The following is a 15,629-nucleotide window of genomic DNA, read 5'->3' on the forward strand; positions in this document are numbered from 1 at the left end:
ACTGTGTGGTGCCTGTCCATCTGGAGCCCCTGGTACTTTGGTGCCCAGCTGTGGCTACTTCCCCTCTCACTGCACGTTCCCAGGATGCCCCCACCTCAGTCCCCATATTGAACGCAGCTATTACATGTCAGAGACAGCAAATTGCACCTGCCCTGGAGGAACCGGAGTGAGGTGCTGCATTTGCTGTTGTCTCCTGTGCAGGTTGTGAACTCATACACACCAGGCAAGAAGATCTGGCTGGAAGGCGTTGGTGCTACCTCTGCTGGAGGCATGAACAACCTCTCCGATTCCTATGCGGCCGGGTTCCTGTGAGTGACACCAGCTCCTGGCACGAGGGCACTGCCACCTGTACAGGCTCTGTGCCCAACACTCCCCTGTGCACCCCAACTCTGGGGTCAGGGCTTGCACCCACAGCCTTGCTGTCCTCCTCCCATTCTGCAGCCACACGCCCTTGCATGCATTCGCTCCTCACATCCCTCTCTGGGCAATTGCAGCTCTTCAGAGTACAGGGTCCAGGTCTGGAAACCATATTCTGCCCTTCTTAGAAGCCACAGCTATTACTGGATCCTAGGGCTTGTCCAATGGCACAGCTCAGTAGCACACAGATCCTGTTGCAATCTTCAGAGTTAACTGTGATCATTAAAGATCAAGGAAGATTTTCCTTGCTTTGGGGGCAGCCATAGGAACATGCCCAGGACTCGTGGGCTGGAGCTGGCTGAGTTTGCTGGTGACACCACAATGGATGGGAGCACGGACAAGCTGGGTTCCCTGTGGTGGCCTAACCCTGTCTCCTCAATGCAGGTGGCTGAACACACTGGGCTTGCTGGCCAGCCAAGGCATCGACGTGGTGGTGCGGCACTCCTTCCTTGACCATGGCCACAACCACCTGGTGGACCAGAACTTCAACCCCCTGCCGGTAGGTCTGCCTGGGGCCAATCACAGAGATGTACCCTTCTCCCAGCCAGGTTTTAGGGGGATCTGGTTTTTCTCTTCCCTGCACCCAGAATGATGTGCTGCTTTTGTCCCTGAGCCCTCTTGCAGATGCTTGGCTGCACCACAGAAATATCCAGGACACAGCTGAGAATCCACCTCTCCTTGTGGCCTGTTTGAACTCTGCTTGCAAATGAATTTTTCCAGATCCGTTTCATTCAGTGTTAATAGGAGACATTAGTTTATGTCAAATACGGCATGTTGGAGGCAGATGGGAGAGCTTCGCCACTGTGGCTGGAACTTCTTCCAATGCTCAGAACTTGGGAGGATGGCAGGGAGGCCAGTGCCACAGCAGCAATGTCAGTGACTCTATGGGACATGCCAGGGACAGGCTGGGGAACAGCTCCATCACCAGCTCGACCCCAGTGGTTCTCAGTGGTGCCCTGAAGCATTCCTTGCTCTCCAAAAACCCCTGTATGGCTGGGGCTTCCCTCACAAAGGGTGAGAATAAAGAAAGAACATGCAAAATCCTTTTAAAAGTAGCAGGTTTCCTTTCCATCTGATTTGTTCTTCTTTCTTTTGGTCTAGTAAATCCCCCACCTTGTAAGTGGAGAAGCTGGCAGTGCAGCTGGGTGCTCTGCTCACCCTGGGAAGGAATTTACAGGGTTTCGGCAGGGCAACACCAGGGGAGTGTTTGAGGGATATGCCTTGGGCTGATAAAGACAATGAAGGTATTTAAAGTGCTGTTGTTTTAAAGATAATTTTCCCACTAAATTAGAAACCATGCCCCTCATGGCCTCTTCCTTGCTCTCCCACATGCTCAAGAGCTGATCTTTTTCTTATGTACCAGTGCTATGGTTCTGCACAAGCACTGGTGTCACTCCTGTGCTTTAAAAGAGCCACAAGCAGGTGCAAATTAGTGCAGGGCTTCAAAGCTGCAAGCATAAAGAAGCCTGTCGAGACCAGACTGTGACCCGCACGGTGGTACGGTGGCCGCTATTTTCCCGTGGGAGCTATCAGTGGGATGAAAGCTGGATGGACCTGTGCGGGGTCACCGCACTGTGAAACCCAACCCTCCCCCTGGCTGCTGTCACAAAGACTTTTCTGCAGGAGGGATAGGCACGAGGCAGTGGCTGTTGAGAGAAGGCTGTGCTGCTGCCAGACTGAGTGTGGCAGCTTGCTGCTGGTCCTTCTCCCTTTGGTGCTGCCCTTGTGGCATGCCATCACTGCCACTGGAGACATCGTTGTGTATGGGAATAGAAAGGTTATTGCACAGCTCTGTGTGCAGTGGGGTGGCATTTGCTGCCATGGGCCATGCTGTGAGCCTTCAGGCCACACCTGAGCCTTCATCCCGGGGCAGAACTGCAGAAATGGGTTTCTCTCTCAACTAATGGGAAGGAAAAAGGAGAAATTGGGTGCCCTGATCTGGGTATGGATGCGCTCAGGCTGTGGAATATAAATGCTTCTGCCGAGCTTAATGCAGCTGCTCTCAAGTGTTTTAATGCCTTGTTATTTCTGAGAGAACTTGGTTGGGTATCACTGAAGTGTTTTTTCTTCTTGAGTGATTGGGGCAGCCAGCCGTAAAATAATCAGGGCTTGACTGCATCGCATGTGCTTGAGAAGCCCTTCAGGCAGAGCTTCTCCTGTCCGTAAGTCTGCCTGCATGCATCTGAGCCCATCTTCAGGTGTGTGGGAGCATGGAGTGGAGGAAGCAAGGGGAGAAGCAGCACTGGTATTCACCCTTCACGGGGCAGTGCCTTTGAAAAGCCTGTCTGGCATTTAGGAGCTATCTGCTCCTTTTAGGCATGCAGTGGACATAACACATCGCTCTGGTTAATATCACTCTGAAGCAGTCCAGGATGGTTCAAAACGTTCATTTCATTGCAGAGGCCCCCAGGTAAGTGTGAGCTATCTCTTCAGACTGCTAGAGCATGCAAAACTTTTCAAATCCCCTCCCATACAGAACTCCTCTCTGTTTTATCCATCCTTAGAACTAATGCACAAGGAAGTGCTGTGAGGTTACACCTATGTATGCAAAAATGTGGGTGTGCTTCTAGGGAGGGCCAGAGAAACACAAGCCCAATGAAAAGGCCAAAGCTGAAATCCAAACTGAAGTTTCCTGATAACTGTGGCTTCCCTGGGACCTTCTCCTAAAGGCTGTGAGAGAGGTGCTTCTCCTGCATTAGGTGCTAAAACTTCCCGCATCTAAGTTTAATAAACAGCATACGGGGGCGTGAGAAAGGCTTCGAGGGATCACAGGGTGAAGCGATGGCAGAGGCTGCCTGCTCAGCTGTGATAGGAAAAGACAGTGTAATATTGTGTGTGAATTGATGGCGTCCTTGGGAAAGCACCGTGGCGGTGCGGAGGGTTGTGCCTGGTGGGGCGGCTCTCGGACGCTTGGATGCCACCAGTAATTTTTCACCTCCTTTGCTTAGCCCACAGGCACTGAGGAACTCAATGGGAAAGTTACTGCATGTCCTGGCCAAGGTGCCATGGTTGGGAGCGGGGCTCCCTGCCTGCTGCACGGCCGCATTCCCCTGTGCACTCATTAGCCGAGCCAGCTTGGCGGCCACGCTGCTCGTTACAGCTGGAGGTCCCAGCTTCTCCCCAGCCAAGCCTCTCCTGCCTTGTGCTGTGCTGCAAGGAGCACCCCCATTCAGGGCAGGGGGCCACATCCATCCACCTGCACCCATCCCTGCCCCGCTGCAGGTGCCTGATGGGGCCATGTGGCAGCGGGAAGGCAGTGTCCCCAGGCAGGGAGCAACAGAGGGTGCGGAGAGAGAGAGATTAAGTCTGCTGCACGGGTGTCTGGCACCCCCATCTGCCCCACACACTGGAGCCTGGGCTCTCGCGCAGGTGACGGGGAAAAGAAGGGAGCGGAGAGGATGCACAGAAGTGGCTTGTGTGGTACATGGGCTCTGGCTGCTGAGAAGAGGGATGAAAACCTGGGCCACGTGAGCACCCAAAGCTGCATGGGAACTGCCTGGTGCAGGTCCGAGGGGCTCTGCTTCTCCCCCAGCCATGGCTGTGCCATGTGCCAAGGGCTGCAGCATTCCCTGCTCCCCGCACCCTGGCTGCACTCTATCTCTGAGCCTGCTCTGAGGCTCCTTTTATCTGCAAACCAGAAGACAGATTTAAAGCGCTTGCACTCTGCTCACTGTCACATCAGGTTAAGGGGCCTTTCCCTCTTCGTGCGCCATAAAAAAAAAAAGTCTCTGAAGTGCGTATGCTTGGACTTTGAAAGGCATCAAAGCTGTGAGCTGCCTGCAGCTCAGGCTCCCACCCGCTGGGGCTGTGGGACACATGCACGGAGGAGCCATGCTATGCATGCACTGTGCACCCAGCCACCCGCTGCCACCAGCCACAGGGGTGATGGGAGTAGCAAGGTGCTCTCCAGCATGGTACGCACCTACCTGCAGAATGGAGGGAAGTAGTGCAATGGTGAAAAGTAGCCAGAGAAGGGAAAACAGAAAACAAATTGTATTTGGTTTCCAACCTGCCTGATCCTGTAGATCCGCTCCCTTCCTGCCGTCTCTGTTGCCTGGACCCTGTTAGGGAGAGGTGATGACAAAAGGGCTCTGACTGCTGCTCCATCTGCTCTGCTCGTGGGGAGAGAGCTCGCCTGAACAGGGCCAGTGCACAAAAGGCAGCATTAGGCAAGGGCTGCTTCCTCCACAGCACAGAAGAAGTGACAGGGATGAGGGAACAGGGCTGAGCAAAGGCTTCAGAGAGGAAGCATGGAGGAATGAAGCTCAGCAGACTTCTGAGGGTTGTGATGCTGTGGAGACCCAGAACTATGGGACAAGCAGCTGATGCTGAGCCCAAGCACACTGCAGCTGGCACTGATGGGTGAGACTGTGGTTCTCCCAGCTCCCATGTACACATGTTAGCAGGTTATTTGGGATGGAGCAGCTCTCCTGGCTGTGCCACATGCCATGCTTTGGGACTTATTGGAGAGCCATTGAAAAACATGACTCTGTTTCCTTTTCCTAACCATGAGCAGATATTCTGCCCTCAGGGCCAGCCAGCAGCCAGGCTGAAACAAGCCCCCAAAAGCACACAGTGCAGGCACCGCAGCCACAGCTGTGGACGAGTGGGGTGAGATGATGCACTCACAGCCATTACAGCAGGAAGGAAAAGGAGCTGTGCAGCAAAAGCAATGCAATCCCAGGCAGAGACATCAGCAGCTGCAGAGGACTGCTGGGTGCAGGAACCACCTCTAGGCAGGGCTTGGTGCTGATGCTGCACCATGCAAGGTCTGTGCTGCCCAAGGGGCTGCTGCTGCCAGAACTTAGTGTGGGATTTGGGTCAGAAAGCCTTGAACTGTCCAAGAAACACAACAAGGTCACGGGTGATGTTAAGAACTGCATCAGCCCAGCCCTGCTGGAGGAACGACCCGCCGTGTCTTGAACAGGATGCATGGACCTCCGCAGGGAGTGAGCCTTGGATGCTGAAGATCCTTTAATCTAGTGGAAAAAGAAAGAACAAGAACCACTGGTTGGAAGCTGACGCCAGACAAATTCAAGCTGAAAATGAGGATTGTTAACAGTGCGGATGTTGAACCGTTGGAACAGGTTCCATGGGAAGTGGCGGTTCTCCATCCCACCAGGCCTGCAGAACCAAGTCACTGGAAGAGGCTTTTGCCAAAAACAAGCCACAGGGCTCAGCAGATGGATAAAATCTCCTTTGTCCTGTGAGGCATGGGAAACCAGCAAGGGTTGCTCAACTAGTCAAAATGCAGGTTACAGTGCAGAAATGGAGCACACTGCCAAAACCCGAGCGTGCTTTAGGGTTGGTATGGGATAGTTCCAGGGTCTGCCAGGCTGGGAGCTGTGGGCACACCTTCAGTGCCCACCTACCTGCCGCTTATAGACAGATAGAAGGTCTGAGGCTCAGGCTTCCTGGCTACAGCAACTTCTTGTGTGTGCAGTTGGACAGGCTTGGGCAGGCTGTAAAGAAGCTTTGTTGCCTGTAGGAGGGAGTGGGGTAGATGTTCCTGAGCCCTTTGTAGCAGCGCTGGAAGCAGGAGATGTGGTTAGCGAGGCTGTCTGAAGGACTCACTAATCAGCTGCCTTTCCAAAAGCTTAAGCTTCTAAAAGCTCCTGTGATGAATTAGAACATGCAAGGAGATAAAGCGGGACCCTCTGGGCTTTGCCTGTCTGGTGGAAAGCTCTCAGCCTCTGCTAGCCCCGTGGCATGCAGAAGATGTGGTTGGGCTGAACTCCACAGATCAGCTCACATGAGACTGTGGCTCTTCCTGCCTGTAAATCCACCGTCCTGGCCAGGGACCTCCTGCTTGTCTCTGCTCAGGAGCTTGCAGCCCCACTGAGGACTGTAGCAGCAGCCTTAATGGGTCTGCAACGTAATTAAAGCAAGAAAGCTCCTTTGACTCTCCAAGGACTAATTGCAAACCAGATTCCTTTCTGCTATTCCTCCTCTAGCATTATGGCTGTATAATGGCTCACCACAGGAGCTCTCGGCTCCAAGGCCCTGGTCCTGCTGTGAGTGGGCTGGATGGAGCTGTGCATCACTTCAGGCATCGCTGCTCCATCCAGGCTGTGGCTTTTTGCTGCAAGGTGGCCACAAGGATGCATGGAAGAGGTGACAGACACAACTAGGGAAAAAGCCACCCTGTTCTTTTCAGAGATGGGCATGAAGACCCATCTTCCCACGCTGGCGACCATCTGAACAGGAGACAAAACAAGTTATAGCTGCAGGTGCCCAGCAGCCCCGATGGGATTTTGACTGGTGCTCAAAGCCCCGCAGCAGCTGGGGAAGTGCCCACACCCAGAGGTTTTGTTTTTGTCATGCTGGGTGCGTGTGCAATTCATCATCCAAATACTCGGTGTCACTGGCTCCTGGTAATTTATTGCCAGGAACATGATTTTGGCCCCTGCTGCAAGCAGGCTTGTGATGATGCGAAAAGCTGCAGCTGTCTTCAGTGCTTCCCTGCAGCAAGCTGAATGGCTTGAGTTCCTCCAGGCTGCAGCAAAAGGCTCCTTTTCCAGCCCCTGGGTCATTTTTCTGACCCTGCTTTGAACTCTCTTTGGTGCTTCCACATCCTTCTTGAAAGTAAGGCTTCAGAGCTCACCCTGCCTGCCAAGCAGGGTAAAATCACTGTGCTTCCTCTCCTGCTGAAGGGACACAGTGGTCAGCACGCTGCCCTGAGCATCTCTGCTAAGGTGATTGGCAGCCACAGCACCCAGGGCTCTGCTAAGCCACAGCTTTCAGGGGAGCATCAACAGCACATGGAACTTGAGGGGTGGCCACCAAGACCCTGAGGACTCCCTTTGTGTCTTCTAACATCTATTGCTCTGATAATTTGCCAGCAAAACCAGCATCTTGCTGGTGGAAATGTGCAGAGAAGGCAAGAAACCTCACAGTGCTGCTAGGAAGAAAAGCTAACAGGCAGCTCAGGGCACTGAACTTACTCATTTTCAGCTCACATCCACGGGGCTAAACACAGTGGTCTGTGTTCACCTTTGGCTTCACCATAAACCCAGGTTATTACTCATCCATCAAGCTGCCTGCTAACCAGCAATGTTCCTGAGGTGCCCCCAAGCAGGGAGGGAGTTTCCCTGATAGGAAAAGGCTGGCAGACCCCAAACATGGGTGTGGAACAGCATCAGCAGCTGGGTTTGGAGAAGAAATGCTGATGATGTTGGTGTGGCACGATGCCCCATGGCTTGGCCAGAAGCAGCAAGAGGAGGCCAGGAGGAGGTTTTCCTCCAGCCCTCTGGCCAAAGCTGATCCAGCCAGTGGGAGGCAGGTATGGATGTCCCTATGCCAGGCCGAGTGGCACAGCTGGCACGGGCCAGGTGGGTGTTCCTCTTGGCTGGTTGCTGCTGCAGTGACAGGGACAGAATCCCGTCCCGCAGAGCGGCCGTCTGAGAATGCCCCCTCCCTCCCCATAACCCTGCTTCATTTACCGCACACCTCCTGGTTTCTGCAGCGGATGAGCGGGGGGCCCTGCAGACGGTGGCCGCCAGCAGCGCACAGCATCACTTCCCTCCCCAGGGCCTGGGGCCCATCCTGTGTGCTGAGCGAGGCCATGCCCTGCGGGAAAAAATAGTATGTGGTGACGTAATTAAAGGCTGTATCATTAAGGCATGTGTGCAGGGGTTGAGTGTTTCCTATTTCTTGAGTACTTGGCTTCCCTGCACTATGGTCATGGGTGCTTAGCTCCATGGGTGGCTTTAGGAGGAGAAATACCCACGGGGAGTGGAGCACTCATGCGGTCTCCAGAACCATTGTGGAGCATGGGAGAGACTGGGGGTCTCCAGCCTTGCACAGCAATGGAGTGGAAGGTGTCATTGTCCCACGTGGGGTTGTGTGTGGGTCTGCAGCCTGGCCGTGTATGGGTCCATGGGATGTAAGACAGCATCCAGGCTGCCTTCCACCAAGCTGCACAGCCTGAGTTCCTTTAGAGGACATCGGTGTCTCTTGGCGTGCAAAGCTATGTATTCCTTCCTTAATCTCTTTCCTGGAAACAGCTATGCCATATTGGCTTGATCTCTGCCAAAAAATAAAAGCTCACCCCAAGGCAGACATCTGGCATGGAATATTCTCACCCAGTCAGCGCAAACTCTCCTGGACTGGTGCTGCTGACTTTCCTCTCTGCCCTGCAGGACTACTGGCTGTCCCTGCTGTACAAGCGGCTCATCGGACCCAAGGTGCTGGCCATCCACGTGGCCGGTCTGCAGAGAAAGCCCCGTCCAGGCAGGGTGATCCGTGACAAGCTCCGCATTTACGCCCACTGCACCAGCTCCCACAAGTGAGCCATGCACAGTGAGGGAGGCTGGGGGCCGTGGGGCAGCACCCGCCTGGGAACAGGGACAGCGGCCGGACAGCCCCGGCAGCAAAGATCAAGGGGGTGGATTTCACAAGGGGCCCCCGGTCGGTCGGGTTACCTGCCTAGGAGCCTAGCCTGCTCATTGTTTCACTGATAAGGTCTTTCAAAGCGCCCCAGCAAGCAGTACGGGAGGGTGGGGGGGAGGCAGCCACCTCCTCTGCAGACACAAGTTGCTATTGTGGAGGAGGAGAGGCTGTTTCTTTACACAATCCAGATGCTTTCAACATGCCTCCAGCTCGGTAGGAAACCTTGTCCAGTAACTGACAGGTGCAAAGTGCTTTATAGCCTTTGTTTGGGGCTGTCTGATTAAGCGGGGACAGAGGATCAGTGTCTGGAGCTGTCAGTTGGGTGTGCGGGGTGGTGGGGGGCAGACGCCACTCACGTACCGAGCTCCCTTGGTTCTCAGCCTCCTCCTTGCAAGGTCCTGGGGAGGGCTGCCTCCAGCTGCAGGGACCCCCTCGAGCAGTGCCACTTCTGGCCAAGGAGAGCAGGGGAAGTTGGGAAGCTGTCATGACGGGGAGGTGACATCTCCCTGCGGAGAGTGATGTCCAACTCAGATGGCTGCACACACGCCCCAGGCCCTTTTCCCGGGGTGATGCTTTCGCAGCAGATGCCAACACGCCCCTCAGCCCCCGCTCTCCCCTTTGCAGCCACAATTACGTGCGGGGCTCCATCACCCTGTACATCATCAACCTGCATCGCTCCCGGAAGAAAATCAAACTGGCGGGGACGCTGCGGGATAAGATCGTCCACCAGTACCTGCTGCAGCCCTATGGCGGAGATGGGCTGCACTCCAAGTAAGCGCGGGTCTCCTGCTTGGGGACCATCCCGCCCTCGGTCCCGCACCCTTGACCCTGTTCTGCTCCTGCAGGTCGGTGCAGCTCAACGGGCAGCCTCTGGCCATGGTGGACGACGGGACCCTCCCCGAGCTAAAGCCCCGGCCGCTGCGGGCCGGCCGCACGCTGGTCATCCCTCCGCTGACCATGAGCTTCTACGTGGTGAAGAACGTGAACGCGCTGGCCTGCCGCTACCGATAGCCCGCGGCCCGCAACGGACCCACCGCTCGCTGCCCGGGACGCGCTGCACGCCGGCAGCACGGCGCGGGCACCGCACCGCACCTCCTCCCCGCTGCCCGGACGCCCTCGGGCCCGGGACCCTCTCCCACCACCCGTGCCCGCTCCGCCCCGCGCACGGACGGCCGAACTGCGGGGCTCCAGCGGGAGGGTCGGGGCCGGGCCCGCCCCGCGTGCGGGGAGCTCGCAGCGCGCATGGAAGCAGCTCCCTCTGCTGCCTCCGCGAGCGCGGCCCCGACGCCGTGGGACGTGGGGAGCCACGCGGGCGGGGCCACGGCTGTGAATGTCGGTAATTAAGTTAATGAGGCCCGCGGTGATGAGGAGCTCCGCGCCGTGCGGGGCGGAGGCGGCTCAGGTTGCGGGAGCGGGGGGTGCGGGCTGGAGCAGCCGGGACGCACCGCGACGGAGCGCGACGGGTAATAAAGCTGCGCTGCCCACCGCGCCCGCCTCTTCTGTTCGCCGCGGGGCGGCACCGGAGCGGGGCGAGAGCGGAACCGGAGCGGAACCGGAGCGGAGCACTCCGGGTGCGCGCTGCAGGGCCGCGCCGGGCCAGCGGAGGCGCTGCGCGCGTGGGCGCGGCGGTCACGCGCGGCGGAGCAGGAAGCGGAGCGGGGCGGGCGGAGCCGCGGGGTCCCGGAGCCGGGCCGGGTTATGCGGTGCGTGCTGATCGCCAGCACCGCGGCCGAGCTGCTCTTCTACTGGGCCGATGCCGCCTTCCTCCGCCGGCTGCGGCCGCCCGCCGCCACCGCCGCGCAGGTGGGGTGAGAAGGGACGGGGCGGCCCCGGGGGGGGCGGACGGGCGGGGTGCGGGCCGGCTTACGGGGTCGGGGGACGCTGAATCGGGGGCGTGCCGCAGGACCCGGCGCTTGAGGACAGCCTCAACACGCTGTTCGCGCCCCTCATCATCTCCTGCACCGCGCTGCTGGAGAAGCTGTCGGACACCTACACCTGCTTTAGGGCTGAGCGCGGGCAGCACCTCCACGTCCTGCACATGGTAGGGCCGGGCGGGGGGAGCCGGGGGGGCGGCCACGCCTGTGCTCTGACGCTGCTGCCCGTTGCAGTTTGGGGATTGCTTGTACATCGCGGTGAACGGTGACGGGACGGAGAGCGAGGACGACCTGCGCAGGACGCTGTTCGTGCTGCGGCGCCTGGTGGAGGCTCACTGCGGCCTCGTCACGCTTGATGCCCACCTCATCCGCAAGGAGTGAGCAGGGAGCACCAACTGGCACGGGCTGGGGCACAGGGCTGCTGGGGGAGCTGCTGGGATGGGAGGGTGGGAGCGTATCTTGTAGTTGGTACCCCCCGGCAGTGAGGGTGTACCTTCGCTGGGGTGCCACTGGGGTTTGGGATGTCCATCCATCTGGGACATCTCGTGCATGGCTCATGCTCTGGGGCCGTTGCAGACTGCGGCCAGCAGATTCAGAGCAGCGGGAGCGTGTCTGGAGCCTGCTGAGGGGGCTGCTGGAGACATACATCCGCCTGCGGGAGGAGGACCAGAGCTTTGCTGTGGAGGTACTGTTCCCTGGGACTTGCTGAGAACATCTCAGGGCTTCCTCCAGGCTGGCAGTGGGTGGTGCTGCATCCTGGGGAAGGTCCCCTGGTGGGGATCTTTGGTCTGTGATGAGCAGCCCTGCCCTGGTGCTGTGCGTTTGGGTCTGTCTGGCTCAGCAGCCTCATCCCAACCCACACCGCAGGCGGTGGAGCGGCTGATCCACCCTCAGCTATGTGAGCAGTGCATCGAGTTCCTGGAGCGACAGGTGGTGCAGCACATCAACGCCAGCCCCGAGCGTGGTGGGGACGAGGTGGGACACGCCTTCCTTCTGGTGCATACCAAGCTGCTGGCCTTCTACTCCAGGTGCGCCTGGCCTTGGCTCCACTACCCTCCCAGGAGAGCTGCTGGCCCTGCTGCTTGACCCCTCTGTTCTCAATCCCACAGCCGCAATGCCAGCACCATCCGCCCTGCCGACCTGCTCACCCTCATCCTCCTGGTGCAGGACCTGTATCCCAGCCAGAGTGCTGACGAAGAGCTCAGCCCACAGGTATGGGGGGAGCGGGCTGGAGTGCCCCCAGAGAGTAATATCTTGTGGGTCGGGCTTTGATTTTCCATCTCCTCTTGGAAGCCTGTAGCAGAGAAGGTGTTGCCACAAGGACCCAAGAGAAGTGAGAGCATCCCTATGAGCCGCTCCAGCTCTCATGGGGCTACAGAGAAGGAGTCAGATGATCAGGTGAGAGTGGTGGCATCCCCAGGGGGCACAGAGCTGGGAGCTGCAGCGTGGGAAATGGCAATGCTGCCCTGTAGTCATGGCACAGCAGAGCCAGCCCTTCCTCCTAACAGGACACTGATGATCAGTCCATGCCTGAAGTCTACTACACACCTGAGCCCTCACCGGGCAGGCAGAGCACAGGTGAGTGCCAGATTGGGCAGTGCCCTGGGCTCCCCTGCCCCACAGAAGGTTTGGGGCTACATGGGGGACCAGCAGGGAGAGCAGAGCTGCTGCGTTCCTGCAGGCAGTGAGAGCTGGTCGGAGAGCCTTGAGCTGGTGGGTGATGGGGATGCAGATGCTGCAGATGTCCAGGTGAGTATGGGCAACATGATTCCACCTGTATCCATGCCTTCCCAGCCTGTTCTGGTGCTCTTTGTTGTCTCTGGTCCTTGCCATATCTCACTTGCTATATCTCACCATGGCTACGAGTGTCCCAGCCTTTGGAGACATGTGGCACATCCGTTGTGTTGTGTGTGACAGCTCTGGAGTACTGCTTTGTAGCATTCCCATTGATGTCTGTCTGTGGCACAGGGTTGAGGCTCTCAGAGCAGTCTGGTGTCTCCCTCTGCTGCCTCAGTGTTTCTGGACGGCTTTCTTCCCTACACTGCTTTGCAAGCATTTGCTGGTCTCTGCAGAAGGTGTTTGCTGGTTCCAAGCACCTTCCATTCTGTCTCCTGCTCTTGTGGGGTACTTGCAGCTTTCAGGATGTTGGTTCCATCACCACGTCCCTGGGTTGATGCAGGGGCTGAGCATCTCTCCCCTCTGCCCAGATGGCAGAGGATCTGCTCCAGACATTGGGCCCTCTGCTCCCCGAAGCTTCAAACCCCAGGAGGATCTTCCTGGAGGCCAACATGCGGGATGGCAGCTGCCTCTTGATGCCACACACCATGCACTGCCTCCCACTGTGGCCTGGCATCTCCCTTGTGCTCCTGACCAAGGTAAGCTGTAAGGTGAGGGGAGCAGGGCTGGGCTGGCTCCTCCCTGACCCATGTCCCCTCTCCATGGCAGAGCCCCACGAGCCACGTGGCCATCACCTTGCACCAACTGCTGGATGGGTTCCTGGTGCTGGAGAAGAAGCTGGAAGAGGGGCAGGAGGTGGGGGCCCCTCGTGCCCACCCTTTTCTGGCCGAGCTGCGGCAGCGCATGGACAAGTTTGTGAAGAAGTTGAGTGGACAGGATGTGCAGGTGGGTGTGGGAATGTAGGGACCTCATGCCACTGTCCCCGTGGCTGGACACTGAGCCCCATTTCTAGTTGCAGAATGCCTGGGTGGAATTTAAGAACAAGATATTCTCCCGGAGCGAGGCTGGGAGCAACTCGGAGTGAGTATGGGGCAGCCAGAGAGAATGGGATCCTTGCTCTGCCTGAATGCAGACCCCAAAGCTAACCTCCCCTCCCCACCTTCTACCTAGGCTGCTGCAGGTGTTGGGCACTGTGAAGCGACAGCTCTGCTCTGTGTATCGCCAGCTCTTCCTCACCCCCACCAGCCATAGTCTGTCCCAGGGCCTGCGGGACCGAGCTCAGAAACTGATGAGGTGAAGCTGCAGGGTGTGGGGAATGCCTGCAGCTTGGGGTCCTCATTGCTGCTCACTGCACCTCTGCTCGCAGGGAGAAGCTGTTGGACTGGCGAGACTTCCTGCTGGTGAAGAGCAGGCGCAATATCACAATGGTGTCATATCTGTCCCTGTGGCCAGGATGGGGTGGGGGGAGAGAGGGAGGTTTCCATGGGGTACCAAAGTGGTTGGATACCCTTAACCAGCCTCACGTACCTGGAGGACTTTCCTGGCCTGGTGCACTTCATCTATGTCGACCGCACGGCTGGGCAGATGATGGCACCGTCGCTCAGCGTGACAGAGAAGTCCAGTTCAGAGCTGGGCAAGGGTCCCCTCGCTGAGTTTGTCAGGAGCAAGGTAGTGGTCCTGCAGTGCCTGGGCCAGGCACCGTGCTGCTATGGGTCCGGGTGCTGAGGACTGTGCTGGGACCGTGGGAGGGGGCAGTGGTTGGAGGTTTGTCATCAGGCATTGAGTCCCCCCCTTCTCCTAGGTGTGGTCCCTGATTGCACTGGCCCGGCGGTACCTGCAGAAGGGCTACACAACCCTCATGCTGCAGGATGGTGACTACTGCTGCTCCTACTTTCTCTGGTTTGAAAATGAGCTAGTAAGTGGGCTGAGCCCCCTTCTCCCCATACCATGGGGCTCCTTGTCTGTCCCCTCCCTTGAACAACCCTGCCATCTGCTGTCATCTATCCCCAGGGCTACAAGCTGGAGGTGATGGAGGTGCCAGTTCTATCTGATGACTCTGCACCCATCGGGATGCTGGCAGGGGACTACTACAGGTGAGCAGTCCCCAGCTCTGTCATTGGGTAGAGGAAACAGGGCACATGCTGACATGGGCATCCCATGCAAATAGGTGTACTTGGGGACACGGAAGCCTGCAGGGTGGCACCAGTGCTGTGGTGCCATCTGGATAGCACGGCCCATATTCCTTTATTGGTGCTGTGATCAGGAGACAGCAGAGAAGGATGTCCTTGCCAGAAGCTTCCTAGAGGAATTTGGTTCCCAAGGGGTGCAGCCAGCACCATACCCTTCAGTGTATCCCTACTTCTCCTTCCTAGGAAGCTGCTACGTTACTACAGCAAGAACCAGCAGATGGAGGTGGTGAAGTGCTATGAGCTGCTGACCATCCACCTGGGCATCATCCCGTCTGAGCTGGTAGTCCAGCAAGCCTCCAACTTGGCCCAGCGCCTCTGGGAGCCCTCCCGCATCCCCCTGCTCTGAGCTGGGATCAGGATTAAAGCGGGTGTGGGTGCTCCTCATGCTGCTTCTTCAGGGGGTGTGCGTGAGCTGGACTGTGCCTGGAGGCAGCCACGTGCAGCCTCGCTGTCCTGCAACCCGGTCAGGGCTTGTGCTACCCGCCTCTCCCCCTCTCCCTCTTGGCAAGCACCCAGCAGTCTCCTGGGACAGGCTGGGAGTGGGGCTGAGAGCTTTTTGGCAAATCACAGGCTTGTTGAAAAGTGCATTTCCAGAGCTGGATTTATGATGTTGGCTTGGACTCGCCACCTGGCTTTGGCCAAAGAACAAAACATCATAGCCAAATCTGTGCTGCAGTCTGCACCTCGTGACCCCCATCTTCACCCCTTAACATAGTGTTGCGGGTTTGGGGTCCTCAGGCCTGGCGATGTGGAGTGCATCCTGCGCACCCCTGCCTGTGTGCAGCTCCTGGACACATTGGTGCCGAGCTGTGTGCCTGCACGTGGTGCAGCTGAGGCAGTTCATGTGTCCTCCAGACCCATCTGCTGTCGGTGCATGTGCAAGCGGTCTGAGCTCCCTCTGCTCCAGGGGCTCTGGCTGTCCTACACAGCTGGGGCTGGGCACTGTGGCTCTGGGAGCACTGGGCCATGGCAGGGCCTTTGCCCTGTGCTGCTGGGCAGGAATTTGCCCTGCTGAGCAAAGCTCTGGGGCCAGAGCCAAGTCCAGCCCAGGCTGTCCCTTTCCCAGCTGCTCTGGAGGGTC

General features: G+C 57.8%; 2 protein-coding genes across 6 annotated transcripts in view; both read left to right on the plus strand.

The window, feature by feature from the left end:
- The window catches only part of HPSE2 (heparanase 2 (inactive)), a 76,671-nt gene extending 66,831 nt beyond the window's left edge, over nt 1–9,840 (plus strand). The window contains exons 8-12 of the mRNA XM_065746553.1: nt 202–308; nt 802–916; nt 8,559–8,704; nt 9,433–9,579; nt 9,654–9,840. Coding sequence (XP_065602625.1) covers nt 202–308; nt 802–916; nt 8,559–8,704; nt 9,433–9,579; nt 9,654–9,819 — 681 coding nt within the window. The 3' untranslated portion in view covers nt 9,820–9,840. The remainder of the gene's footprint in view (nt 1–201; nt 309–801; nt 917–8,558; nt 8,705–9,432; nt 9,580–9,653) is intronic.
- A 588-nt stretch (nt 9,841–10,428) lies between these two features.
- On the plus strand, nt 10,429–15,422 carry HPS1 (HPS1 biogenesis of lysosomal organelles complex 3 subunit 1). 5 transcript variants are annotated; one of them, XM_065746118.1, is made up of 18 exons: nt 10,445–10,611; nt 10,712–10,849; nt 10,917–11,059; nt 11,259–11,367; nt 11,550–11,710; nt 11,792–11,894; nt 11,976–12,080; nt 12,191–12,260; nt 12,364–12,431; nt 12,890–13,057; nt 13,128–13,304; nt 13,372–13,439; nt 13,530–13,652; nt 13,726–13,795; nt 13,887–14,027; nt 14,161–14,274; nt 14,370–14,452; nt 14,732–15,422. In XM_065746118.1, the coding sequence occupies exons 1-18, from the start codon at nt 10,507–10,509 to the stop codon at nt 14,892–14,894; spliced, it is 2,109 nt and encodes a 702-aa protein (XP_065602190.1). In that variant the 5' UTR covers nt 10,445–10,506; the 3' UTR covers nt 14,895–15,422. The 5 variants fall into 5 exon arrangements, with proteins under 5 accessions (XP_065602194.1, XP_065602193.1, XP_065602192.1 ...); XM_065746119.1 differs by lacking the exons at nt 13,726–13,795; nt 13,887–14,027; nt 14,370–14,452; nt 14,732–15,422 and having other exon boundaries at nt 10,439–10,611; nt 14,161–14,267; XM_065746120.1 differs by lacking the exons at nt 13,726–13,795; nt 13,887–14,027; nt 14,161–14,274; nt 14,370–14,452; nt 14,732–15,422 and having other exon boundaries at nt 10,438–10,611; nt 12,862–13,057; nt 13,530–13,615.
- The last annotated feature ends 207 nt before the right edge of the window (nt 15,423–15,629 follow it).

This window comes from Cyrtonyx montezumae, unplaced genomic scaffold, assembly GCF_038088225.1.
Source record: "Cyrtonyx montezumae isolate F1298 unplaced genomic scaffold, pur_monq_1.0 scaffold_4, whole genome shotgun sequence".
Taxonomy (NCBI): domain Eukaryota; kingdom Metazoa; phylum Chordata; class Aves; order Galliformes; family Odontophoridae; genus Cyrtonyx; species Cyrtonyx montezumae.

What these genes read in the sequence shown, in the direction of transcription:
- HPS1 (XM_065746118.1), top strand. Translation starts at nt 10,507, where the DNA reads ATGCGGTGCGTGCTGATCGCCAGCACCGCGGCCGAGCTGCTCTTCTAC. An exon ending in ACCAGAGCTTTGCTGTGGAG is followed by an intron (nt 11,368 to 11,549) that starts GTACTGTTCCCT and finishes CCCACACCGCAG; the next exon opens with GCGGTGGAGCGGCTGATCCA. An exon ending in AGAAGGAGTCAGATGATCAG is followed by an intron (nt 12,081 to 12,190) that starts GTGAGAGTGGTG and finishes TCCTCCTAACAG; the next exon opens with GACACTGATGATCAGTCCAT.